General features: G+C 32.8%; 1 protein-coding gene across 7 annotated transcripts in view; it reads right to left on the minus strand.

The window, feature by feature from the left end:
- Positions 1 to 10,782: 10,782 nt before the first annotated feature.
- Positions 10,783 to 13,926, minus strand: part of LOC132755825 (ralA-binding protein 1-A-like) — a 30,316-nt gene continuing 27,172 nt past the window's right edge. For 3 of the 7 annotated variants that reach the window (XM_060746740.1, XM_060746741.1, XM_060746747.1), the window contains 2 exons: positions 12,835 to 12,914; positions 10,784 to 11,292 (listed from right to left, as the gene is read on the minus strand). In XM_060746740.1, the coding sequence (XP_060602723.1) occupies positions 11,137 to 11,292; positions 12,835 to 12,914 (236 nt within the window). In that variant the 3' untranslated portion in view covers positions 10,784 to 11,136. Of the gene's footprint in view, positions 11,293 to 12,834; positions 12,915 to 13,442; positions 13,457 to 13,623; positions 13,638 to 13,926 lie in introns of all 7 variants that reach the window. The other 4 variants (XM_060746743.1, XM_060746745.1, XM_060746742.1 and 1 more) reach the window with 4 other exon arrangements.

Raw genomic sequence — 13,926 nt, forward strand, 5'->3', positions numbered from 1 at the left:
AATGGAGATATCGATCTTGCATCAGTTGAAGAGAATTTGGAATAAAAATAGGGAGCATTATTGTTGATCTATTTATTGTTAAATGTTTAAACTTAACTTAAACCTATACAGTATGTTCTTGATTATATATACGCTAATATTAACTGTTACAATGTTATGGTGGTAACTCCTTGTTCGGGCAACTAAACCGGCTTTCTTGGAAAAACTTCTCCAGAAGTGACCGACGACTAAACCCAAAATATTTTTTAATCACCAGCAATAGACAAATGACCATTAGACTCAATGTTGGAGATAAAGTTTCACAAATTTTCACGGAAGAATTCCCCCTCGTTCCAAGATCAAGCTAGCGACCCCTGGCACCCATGTTCACAAAGATTTAAGGATCAGTATCAGGATCAAATTTAAATAATGTTCTTCATTGTTTATCCTCATGGATTAAATACCTAATATTAATTTGATAAAACTAGACTTGCAATAGCAAGTTTATGAAATTTTAGAATAAATTTATTGTTATTTTTGCAAGTTGCCGGTATTTTACAGTTGATCCAAATATTGATCCTGATCATAAAAGGATCCTTATTTTGATCTGAATATTTTTTTTTTTTTTTTGTTAATTTTTTTCCAAAAATTTTGGGTTTTTTTGCAAATCACTTTTTTTTAAATATTTTTGCATTTTTTAATTTCCCAAATTAAATTTCAAAGCAAAACACTTTTAAATTTTTTATGCAAAAAACAATGAAAATAAAATCGGGAAATCACTTTGGCCATGAAACAAACCCAAAATTATTTTAATTTTTTGAGCAAAGCAGGTAAATTTCCCCGATTAAAATGGAGTTTTAACCCTTCCCAGTACAAGGGAGTTATAAAAAACCAAATTCTATATCTTTTTGGATCTTAGAATGTTCCCCATGGGGGTGAATTTTTCCATTTCCGGATCACGGCAGAAAACCCAAACTTTAAAATTAAACTGGGCTGCCTCATTTCCAAAGGGAACTGAAACTTCTTACATACCAGTTTAGACCAGGGGTAAAAAGAGGGGAAAATATTAAAAAAAATTTTCATTTTTAATCGAACAAAATACATCCCGCCCCGGAACCCGAAAAAGGTTTGCCCGTTTAAAAGGGTTCAACGCTCTACCAAATTGAGCAAACCCGGGAGGGTTTGGTTCCATCCCCCCTAAAAATTGTTTTAAATTAGTTTTGTACTATAAGAGGGCAAAAAACACTGATATTTGCACTGTTTTTCGAATCTGCAGTCTAAATAAATGAAAAAGTCAATATGAATTAAATTGTTTTATAATTTTTTGAAAATAACAACAAAGGGTTTTTCCCAATTATTTTTTAAAACAGTACACAAATTAATTTTTATTTTTAAAAATAATACGTTTATTGTAAAACAACAATATTTTTGCCAAAAAAAAATTTTTGGGGAACAAAAAAAAAAGGGGGTTGATGGGGGCCCCCCCTATAAAAAAATTTTAAGCTTTCCCCTTTGGCGAATTTATTCTTTGCGGAAAATTTCCCCTTTTTTTTTCCCCCATTTTTTTTTAAAATTTTAAAAAAAAAAAAAAGCCCCAAAAGGGGGAATTAAAAAACATTTTCTTTTTTTTTAGAAAATAAACAAGAAAAGAAAAAAAAAAGACTTTTTTCAGGTTAATTCATTTTTATTTTTTTTTTATGTAACGTTATCAATGACTTGAAATTTTAGCTTCCCAAAACATTTTTAAATTGAGATCATATTTTTTCCGGAAAACTTTACAACTTTTTTTAAATACTTTCTATAATCTTTCATTTTTTTACTGTTTTTTTTAAACCTTTTTTAATGATAACATAACTTTTTTTTAAGAAAAAACATTTTAATAATTGTTTAGAAAAATTATTAGAATAGCATGTGTATCCTTTTAAAAAGACTGGGAAAATAACCCCAAAGGGAAATTTAAAACACAAAAATCGAACAATGTAAATATTTTAAACATTACTAAAAAACACAAAAAGTCGAACAAAACAATATTTTTTAACTTTGTTTATGCTTTTTTGTCTAACCAAACCTTTAAAAAATTTCTTTTTTATCTTTCATCTTTTTTTTAATAATACGTTATAAGTCCCCAAAAAAATTTTGATTTTCAGTTTTACTTTGGGCAATTTTTAATTTTTATTTTTTTATGCAAATAGTAAATTCTAAAGGTTAATTTTCATTGTAGAAAAGTTTAAAATTTCTCTTTTAATATTTTTTTTCAATCAATATAAAAAATAATTAAGGTTGTGTCTTTAATCGGGGTTTTATTATTCTTTCCCAAAAACATTTTACTTTGCAGTATTTTTCATAAAAAGGGATTTATTTTTTAATTTACTTTTTCATGTACCCTAACAGAGAAAATTAAAAACATTTTTTTTAGTTGTGAACAATGGTTTTAAATTTTTTTAATCCCCATGTTTATGCAAGGGGCAGTCTCCGCCATTTTTAAAAGAAAAAAAATAAAAATGAATTAAAAAAATATTTTTTTCTTTTTAGACCCCAAACCATTTTTCTTTTTTGCCCCGGGCCCAAAACTTTTGGGGGCTTCCGGGATATTAACAATGACGGGTTTAAAGCAATGTGATGGGGATGAAGAGAAATTTTTTCCTTAATTTTCAGAAACTGATTCCTAGAAAAAACATTCGAGAAAAAAAAAAATTTTTAAAATGAAATAATTTAAACTTTCTAAAGAGAGGGCCAAAAATAAATTTTTGAAAAAAAGAAGAAAAATCAAAAGGGCTTTTTTTTTGCTGTTTTTGAACGGGATGCTATTAGAATAAAATCAGAAAAATTCACAAAAAACTTTTTTTAAAAACCCACGAAAAAATTTAACCCCGCCCCAAACCATTGGAGAAGAATTTTAAAAATTCAGACCCAATTACAAAACGCGGGGGTCAAAATTTTATTTTTAAACCGTCAAATAAAAGGGCTTTTAAAAAAAGGCCCAAACCGAGAAAAATTAAACCCATTAGGGGTTTTTACACCGGGTTTTTAAATTAAAAAATTACTAGAAGGAAAGAAAAACTTACTTTAAAAAAAATTTAAAGGGGGAATTACCTCAATTTTAAAGAAAAAACCCCAAAACTAAATTTTATAAAAAAGGGCTTTTGAAATCCCAAAAAAGGGGGGTCCAAAGTCAGCGTCTGATTTTGTCTGCGGCTTTAAATCTCAAAAATTTTTTCCCGCTTCGACATCAAAATGCTTTGTCTTATAAAAATTTTGGGTAGAAGGATTTTTTTCCACTGTTGAAAACGGTCCCGGAAAAAAACATAAGACATAGACTCAGACCTATTTACTACCAGGTGTGTCTGATGTAGAGATTCTCAAAACACTGAACGAAATAACTCTTAATGAACTAGAACATAATGCAAAAACAAAATCTACAATAGCAACAGTCAAGGTACAGGAGAATAAAGCCATGAAAGAACTACAAGCGCAAGTTGAAGAGCTAAAGGGTTATGTGCTACAGATGAAACAATCTAATAACCAAAACGGAAAGCACGAAAAAAATGAGAATGCAAGCATGCGAAGACCAAGAAAAAAATGTCAAAAGTGTCAGGATGGAGATGAACTATGCAACCACTGCTTTAAGTGCGGCTCTGAAGAACACTATGCGAGAGATGTAGAGCAGCTTTAAACATGAAGGGGTCATCGGGGCAGGGGACGCGATGACCAGTGACATCAATGAGAACATCCCCTAAATAGAACAATTGAACATTTGAAGAAAAATCAAATCAAAAATAGCAATCATTAGAAAACAGAGAACAATGTCTATGGTAACCAAATTAAGGGTACAGTTTTAAGTTTATCATCTAATTCAAAAGAGAAATTAATTAATATAGTAGGTAAAGAGTGTTTAATTGACTGTTTATTAGATAAAGTGCAATTACTGTGTTATGGGATACAGGAGCCCAGGTGTCTCTCTTTCCATCTAAACTCCTATCTATGTTTAAAGCTAAAATAAGACCTTGTCTGAAATTGTATGTGTTAAATCTGCTACAGGGGATGAAATTCCATTTGAGGTTGGGGTGGAATTATCACTATCAGTAGGCTGTACAGATTCTATCAAAGTGCCTTTCCTTGTTACAAAGCATAATTCTATTTCAAAACCAATTCTAGGGTTTAATGTCATATCATATTTAATGGATAGTGTAGGAGATAACTTGTGTCAAGTTTAGTACAAGGGATAAAGGGTTTGTCTATGGAAAAAGCTCAAAATGTCTGTCGGCTCTTGAATGAGACACCTATCTATGGTAAAGCAATAGTTGGTAAAAGAAACCTTCTAATTCCTGCTTATTCTACTCAATGGATCCAGAGCAACATTCATTCAGATGTTGTCATGAAACATTTTCAGCACTTTTGAACCAAAAGCTGAATTTTCTGATAATGTGTTAGTCTATCATTCCCATATGGTCAATTGTTCAAGGGGGTCCAAGTTCAAGATTCAAGTGCCAGTGGAAAATACATCAAATAGGAGATGTATTAACTAGGTAGAGAACAGTTCTTGGACCGTTCAAGGCTTGACTTCTAATTACTCTTGCTGACAAAAGAGTTGATGCTGCAGCACAGGTAAGTGTAAAGACTTGTTCTGTTTCAGATCAAAATGGTCTCAGAAAGAGTTGTTAGGAAGCATTCGGTCTTGGACTTCAGGGAACAGATCTGACAGAAAAAACAGGTAGTCAAATTAAAACATTATATTTTAAGAAAAAAACGCATTTTTTAAATTTAGGAAAAATTTGGGTTGCCCCCAAAAATTAAAAGATGGGAAAAAAAAATTTAAGAAGATTTAACCCTGAGAAGAACATACACTTCCCAAAACCCCTGCAACCCAAGGGAAATTAAAAAAATATTTTAAACTTGTAAATCGGGGGGGGTAAGAAAATCTAAAAGCCCTTTTTTCCAGTCCCTGGTTTTCCGGGAAAAAAATGGTTCTCTTCGTCTTGTTTTAGATTTTTCGGAAAACTGGGAAACGAAAACCCAAACCAAGCAATTCCCCTTTCCCCCGGATTCAAAATTTCACTTATATTTAGGTGGAAATGAGTGGGTTACTGTTTTTAGAACCAAGTAAAGGCATATCATCAAATTTGTTAAAAGGAAAATGTAGACCGGTATACGGCCTTTATTAACACCATGGGGGCCTTTACGAATGGATTTAGAATTCCTTTTGGTCTTACAGGAGCACCTGGCTGCTTTCAAGAGTTATGGGAAAGCTGCCTCGAAGGACTGAGGGATGAAAATAGTATACCTTATCTTGATGACATTCTGGTATTCAGTAAAACATTTGACCAACATTTAATTGACGTTAAAAACCGTTCTAAAAGATTAAAGTCCCAAGGAATCAAACTTAAATTAAAGAAATGTGAGCTTTTCAGAAAGAAGTGAGGTATCTTGAAATTTGGTTTCGAAAGATGGCTACAGCATAGATCCTTCAGACATAGAGGCTGTGAGGGCCATGAAATTACGCAAGGTTGAGACAGTTGGAGATGTTCGTCAGATACTTGGGTTCTTAGGGTATTATCGACGTTATGTTCGTGATTTCTCAAGACGAGCAAAGCCATTGTATGATCTTCTCAAACTCCGAAGTGGACGATAATCGGAAGAAAAATGGTCAGGTTTCATCAAAAAGAAGGTACTTTGGAATGGTGACCATCAAAGAATACTGGAAGAACTGGTTGATGTGTTTGTGTACCCGTCCAACAATGGTCTACCCAGACTTCAACAAAGAGTTTGAAATACATGTTGATGCCTCTCAGATAGGTCTAGGTTGTGTCTTGTATCAACGTCAAGGGATGGTAAGATGGGTGTTGTGGCTTATGGAAGCAGAACTCTTACTACTGCTGAAACGATTACCATTTACATTCAGGCAAGTTAGAATTGTTAGCACTGAAATGGGCAGTGACTGAAAAATTCAGAGATTATCTTTACTACGCAAAAAGAATTTATTGAATACAGTGACAATAATCCGCTGACCTACATTATGACCACTGCAAAATTAGATGCTACTAGACATCGTTGGGTTGCAGAATTATCAAACTTTAATTTTAAGATTCGTTACAGGGCCTGGTAAGTCGAATGGGGATGCTGATGGCCTTTCCAGGATGCCAATAGATCTCAATCAATATCAACAAGAATATACTGCAGAAACATCTTTTGAAGAAATCGATGTGATGATCACATCCGCGAACCGTTTTGAAAATGTACTGTCACTAAGTCTATGCAATGTTGCTGATGAGGAAGAAGGTAAACATGTTGTTCCAACGTTGAAAGGGTTCACTTTGGATGAGATTAGAGAAGCTCAAAAATTTGATGGAGTAATAGGGCCAGTGTACAAAATTTGGCAGAAAATGTTCATGAAAACAAAATTAACAGACAGGAACTTATCAAGGAAAAGCAAAGTTTTATTACGAGATAGAAATAAACTGTCAATAGATGCTGATGGAATTCTTAGACGAAAAAGAAAGGGGGAAACATTATAAAGACACAACTAGTATTACCCCAGAAGTACCACCACAGGGTTTTCTATGAACTTCATGAACAGATGGGCCATCTGGGAATCGAAAGGGTAAGTAATCTTGCAAAGGATAGATTTTATTGGCCATTTATGGAGGATGACATAAAGGAATTTGTATTAAAGAGATGCACGTGTATTAAAGACAAAAAGCCGAACAACCAACAAAAAGCACCACTTCAGCCAATTTATACCTCGGCTCCTTTTGAAATGGTATCAATTGATTATCTCCATCTCGAAAAGCCAGTAAAGGTGGTATGAATATATTCTGGTTGTAATGGATCATTTCACACGTTTTGCACAAGCTTACCCAACAAGAAAACAAATCTGGGAAGACAGCTGCAGAAAAGATGTTCAAATGAGTATTTTATGAGGTTTGGGTTTCCACATCGTTTACATCATGATCAGGGCAGAGAATTCGAAAATCAGTTGTTCTTTCACCTGGAGAAATTTTGCGAAAATAAAGCATTCTCGCACAACTCCTTACCACCCTGAAGGAAATGGCCAGGTGGGAACGCTTCAATCGAACCTTACTGGGTATGTTAAAAACATTAGACAGAGACCAAAGATCTGATTGGAAGAATCACCTAAATAAGGTTGTTCATGTTTATAATTGCACCAAGCATGATACCACTGGCTGCTTTGCTCCCTTCTACTTGTTATTTGGTAGATCACCACGATTACCAGTTGACCTAGTTTTTGGATTGTGTGAAACAGATGATCAGCTTTCTCACAGAGGTTATGTTGCAAAATGGAAGGAAGGTTTACAAGAAAAGCTTTCGAGATTGCAAGGAAAAATGTGGGAAAAACAAATGAAGGCAAAAGAAACTAGATAGGGAAAAAAAATTTCCCTTTGCCCAAAACCCGGTAAGGTTTTTAAAAAGAAATTTGAAAGAGAAAGGTGGAAACCCTAATTGAATCCTATTGGGAGATCTTTTATTTTAGAAAACCCTAGTCTGAAAGAGTCGCCTTTTAAAAAAATTTAAAACCCGAAAATTGGGAAGGGGGGCACCTTTCTTTATAGAAATTTAATACTTTCCAAAGGGAATTTTTTTGCAAACCAAAAATAAATAAAAAAAATGTTAGTAAATTAAAAACCAAACACAGATTTTTTCCTAGACCCCTTTCCGAAGGGCAGAACCCAAAAGTCGATATATGTACCAATAAAAAAACCAAATTTTTGTGGGTAATTTTGAAATTTTTACTTTGTTGAGGATAAAGAATGTGTAGAAACCAGTGATTCGGATTCTGAAATTGAAGCAGATAGCAATGGAACACCTGTAACATCAGATGACGAGAGTGAGGTAAGTTTACCGCAAGTTGGCCTAAGACGATCAGTAAGGCAGCAAGTGGCACCTAGGTTATTAACATACGATAAATTGGGACAGCCATCTTACCAAAAAGTGGTTAATTCACTGTGTTGGTTGTCACCATTAGGTAATTTTTTCTAATTTTTTATAAGAATATACAGTCACTTAAAGACATTTATTGATTATAGAAATAAGGCATGATGCCCAGGAACAAAGGGTTCGTCATTAAAGAGAACAGGTTGGCAATGGGTCAAAACTTCTATAGCCAAAAGGGTATGACTTGAACAGACTGGCCATCTTTTCATTTCATGGGGTTTTGGCGTGGTCAAACTGTTAAGTGTAATGGCGTTGGGTTTCCTGGGGAAGCGCTTAAGATAAGAATCAATAAATAATGAAGTGTCTTTGTATAAATAATTGTGATCTTAGAGGTTGAAAAGAATGTTAGTCAATAGTGTTTCATTTGAGATCTGGGGAAATATTTTAAAGCTTATGTTTTGAAATTAGTAAATTTTTGAGGTATTTTTCTATTTTTTTATTTACTTGGTTTCTAGTCTTCATTTTATTATAGTTATATATTTTGTAAATTGTTTGTGAATCATTTGGGGTTTTAAGTGGTTAGTGATAACGGTTTCATTTGATAGCAAATGTCGGGACGACATTTGGTTTACGGGGGAGTGTGTGAGGTTGATGAAGGCACCCCTATAAAAAAATGTTAAGCGTTCTTTGCGTAAGTTATTCTTTGCGGTAATTTGGCGCAGTCTCCGCCATGTTTTAAGTAGAAAGAATAAAGACAATGAATTAAGAACATATTCTTTTCTTTTTAGGTAAGTATTAACAAGTAAGAGAAAGAAAAAGACTTTCTTCGATAGGTGTATTCATTGTATTTTTTTGTTTATCGTAACTGTTATCAATGACATTGTATTGTTTAGCTTGCAAACATGTTTAAAGTTGAGAGTCATATGTTTTCGCGGATAAACGTTTTACATACGTATTTTGATATTCATCTATATATCATCATATTTTTTTACTGTTTATTGTTAATACGCATTTTATATGATAACTATGAACTTTTTGTAAGTAAAATACAGTTTAATAATTGTTTAGACAATTATTTAGAATAGCATGTGTTATGCCATATTTGGAAAGAGCTCGGTAAATGAACCCAAAGGCAATTAAACGACATAAAGTCGAACATGTAACATATTGTTTGAACATTACTAAATAAACGACATAAAGTCGAACATATACAATATTGTTTTGAACATTGTTTATATGCTATTTGTCTAACCGAACATATAACAATTCATTTATTATCTTTCATCTTTTGTTAAGTATATACAGTTATAAGTGCCAAATAAATTGATTGTCAGTATTATCATTTGTGCCAATGATTTAGATTGTTATTGTTTTATGCATAATAGTAAATTCTCAAGTTAAGTTTCTATTGTAGCAGTTTAGTAATCATCAGTTTAATATGTTTTTATTTCAATCAGATATATAAATAATTAAGGTTGTGTCGTTAATCAGGTTATTATTATTCATTCCAAACATTTTACATTGCAGTATTATCATAATAATGATTTATATTTTAATACTCTTTGCATGTACCCCTAGACATGAGTAAAGTTAAAACATTGTTATTTTAGTTGTGAACAATTAGTTAAATGTTTTATGCCACATGTTGTTATGCAACGGCAGTCTCCGCCATGTTTTAAGTAGAAAGAATAAAGACAATGAATTAAGAACATATTCTTTTCTTTTTAGACTCCGTATCATATCTTCAATTTGACCCGGCCAACAAAAACTTACATCTAGTTGCATTACCATATAAAATGATGACAAAAGCCATACAATATGTACTAAATCTGTTCACAATTAAATCAAATGTGTTCACATTGCAATCAAATCAATACATATATCAATATAATCTATAAGTTTTCTATGCAAATATGTATGCATTCTAATCAAATCTGTACATATTTCAATTCAATATGTACACACTTTAATCAAATATGTACACAAGTCAATAAAATGTGTAACATCTGAATAAAAAAGTACACAATTCAATAAAATCTGTACACATCTCAATTAAATATGTACTCATATCAACCAAATCTGTACATATCTAAATTAATATGTACATGTACACATTTTAAACAATTATGTACACATTTCATTTTTTTATTCAAGCCTCTAAATCATAACTTTAATAATATTTTTCTTTATAAACAGTCAACTTAAACATGAGAGGCATTTAACAGATTTTCATTGTACACATATTTGGTTATATACCTTCTATTTGTGTACATTTCAAATAATCATGTACATATCTCAAATACTCATGTACATAAGAATCAAAAACTTGTGCACATACAATCATAATAACTCATGTACAGATCTCAATTATGCACATGTGTATATATCTCATTTATTTGTGTACATATCTGAATATTTGTGAGAATATCTCAGTGTATGTATCTCAATTACCTATTGCAACATAACTATACATCTACATATCTCAAAAACTCATGTATATATCTCTAACACTTATATCAAATACTCATGTACATATCTCAAACACTCGAGTACATTCCTCAATACTTATGTACATATCTCAAACACTCATGTACATATCTCAAACACTCATGTACATATCTCAAACACTCATGCACATATCTCAAACACTCATGCACATACCTCAAACACTTATCTCAAATGCTCATGTACATATCTCAAACACTCATGTACATATCTCAAACACTTATGTACATATCTCAATAATTGTGTGTATATATAAATAACTTTTACACATATATCTTACTTACAAATCTACACATCTTAATTATTTATGTACATGTATTGTACATACCAGTATATCAATAACATATGCTGACATTTTATTTACAAATGTACAAATACAATTACTCATGTACATAATTATCTCAATTATTTGGTACATATCTCAATTATTTGAACACATATCTAAGTTACTCATGTTCATACATGTATATCAATCATTTATAAATATTTCTCAATTATTCTTAAATAAAACTCATTTACATGTACACATCACAACTACTCATGTACATTATCTCATTAACATGTGTGTGTGTGTACGTGTGTGTGCATATCTCATTTATGCTTGTATCTCAATTATATGCAAACTCATTTCAATCCTTTCAGTACACAGCAATATCAATTTATCATGAACACACCTCTGTCAGATGTGTAACTCAACTATATGTCCGATATAAACAAATCTCAATTACACATGTACCTATCTCAATCAAACTTTGACAACGCTCAATCAAACTCTATAAGAGATTCTTTCTCTGTGAAAGTTTCGTTCTGTGCAGGGTTGTGAACATGTTTCTGTTGCAGAATTCCAATCTGTACTTTAACGGCCAGGCATATCATTCGCTCCTTGTGAATGTTTGAACACAGCTCTGAGTTGTCACTCTGAAAAAACATATAAACAAACATATAGTACTGTCCATTTGTTACATTGATTATGATTGGGTAATCATGGTGTTTATATTATATTTAAACACTGCCAGGGAAAATTACAAAATATGTACCAATTAAATAGGGAACAGTACAAAATATAAGCAGACAGCATTGATGTCTGTTTGTTTCATTTTACGCCTTTTCCCAACAGTATTTCAGTCATATAGGCGGGTAGTTTCCTAGCCATCGTTCCTAGAGAGTAACACCAGTTCTAGTCAACCTTCCTCCATGCTAAACTACCAAAGCATCTCCCGGGGATCAGACCCACGCCAGAGAGGTAACTGGATTAGAAGTCATCGACTCTAACCCCTCGACCACGGAGGTGGTCCAGCACTGATGTGCCAGATGATCTTGAGTTGCCTCGGTAGAATCTATTGTCAACAGCAGGTTAAAAGTATATGATGGGTCCAGTTAAAGCAGTTGTAAGAATAAAGATCTATTTACTCTTAGTCTGCTTGCATTTTGCCCAACTTTGAAATTGAAACATTTCATTTGACATTCAAGCAATTTCAGCATCAAACTACAAAAACAGAGCAGCCAAAAGTATAGAGCCTAGTCAGATTGAAAACATAATTGAGCCGCGTTACGACAAAACCAACATAGTGGGTTTGCGACCAGCATGGATCCAGCCTCTGATCAGGATCCATGCTGTTCGCTTACCAAATGTATTACAAGTGGAGACAGCGAAAAGCATGAATCCTGATCAGACTGCGCGGATGCGCAGGCTGATCTGTATCCATGCTGGTTGCAAACCCATTACGTTGGTTTTGTCGTGACGCAGCTTATATGTAAGCTGATATGACTCTTCACTGATAGCAAGGGCTTATCACTTCTGATTCTTTTGTTTGTTTGGTTTGGCTTTACGGTACACAAACACAATTTAGGTCATAAGACGCCGAAACAGGAAAAATTATTTTGGCTAACCTCGGGTGTTACAAAATTAAAGCAACATCAGGGATCAAAACCACCACACATGCTGGAGCTAAGAGATTTACAGACTCCAGGTGAGCGTTTCAGTAACATTCCGTAGGTTTTGCGTATGTCTTTACGTAAATTTGGACTTACACTAAATGTACATTTATATCAGTTGCGTTTCACTAAACAGAACGTGCAATTATCAACAGCAATAAGTGAGCGTAACTTTTTCGTTTAAACTGACGCAAATGCCTAAGTTAGAAAGGTTAGTGAAACGCAAATAAATTATGTTAAATAAAGTTCTGCTTATGCAAAAGGTACATTCAAACTCAAGTTATGATAACTTAAGTACATATAGAAATGCACCTCAGTAGTCCGAACCCAGTTAGTTGCCTCTTACAAACACACAAGGATAAACAGTGGCTGAAATTCTGATACCTTACAGAGAAACCCCTAAGCCACACTGGGAGGGACACTTCAGGTTCCAAAAGATTAAGGGTTGAAATATGCCAGAAGGTTATGTTAATTGAAAAAATTATTTCCCACAAGTTACATAAAATCACCATGAAAGACATTTACCTCAAGTTCCTCATTCTCTTTGATAAGCTGTTGAAGAATTTCCTGTAAGTCATCTTCATCTTCACTCTCATAACTACTGTCTGAAATATAGAGAGAAAAATAACCTCATAACTACTGTCTAAAATATAGAGAGAAAAATAACCTCATAACTACTGTCTGAAATATAGAGAGAAAAATAACCTCATAACTACTGTCTGAAATATAGAGAGAAAAATAACCTCATAACTACTGTCTGAAATATAGAGAGAAAATAACCTCATAACTACTGTCTGAAATATAGAGAGAAAAATAACCTCATAACTACTGTCTGAAATATAGAGAGAAAAATAACCTCATAACTACTGTCTGAAATATAGAGAGAAAAATAACCTCATAACTACTGTCTGAAATATAGAGACAAAAAATAACCTCATAACTACTGTAGAGATAAAAATAACCTAATAGCTACTGTCTGAAATATAGAGATAAAAATAACCTCATAACTACTGTAGAGAGAAAAATAACCTCATAACTACTGTAGAGATAAAAATAACCTCATAACTACTGTCTGAAATATAGAGAGAAAATAACCTCATAACTACTGTCTGAAATATAGAGATAAAAATAACCTCATAGCTACTGTCTGAAATATAGAGATAAAAATAACCTCATAACTACTGTCTGAAATATAGAGATAAAAATAACCTCATAACAACTGTCTGAAATATAGAGAGAAAAATAACCTCATAACTACTGTAGAGATAAAAATAACCTCATAACTACTGTCTGAAAGATAGAGAGAAAAATAACCTCATAGCTACTGTCTGAAATATAGAGATAAAAATAACCTCATAACAACTGTCTGAAATATAGAGAGAAAAATAACCTCATAACTACTGTAGAGATAAAAATAACCTCATAACTACTGTCTGAAATACGGAGAGAAAAAAACAGATGAAATTGCCAGCATGTGTGAAACTAATAAAACATTGTTACACCAGTCTAATATACAAGAATTATATATAATATTGAGCCGCGTCACGACAAAACCAACATAGTGCGTTTTCGACAAGCATGGATCCAGACCAGCCTGCGCATCCGCGCAGTCTGATC

This window comes from Ruditapes philippinarum, unplaced genomic scaffold, assembly GCF_026571515.1.
Source record: "Ruditapes philippinarum isolate M1 unplaced genomic scaffold, ASM2657151v2 ctg608_1_1_1_1, whole genome shotgun sequence".
Classification (NCBI taxonomy): Eukaryota; Metazoa; Mollusca; class Bivalvia; order Venerida; family Veneridae; genus Ruditapes; species Ruditapes philippinarum.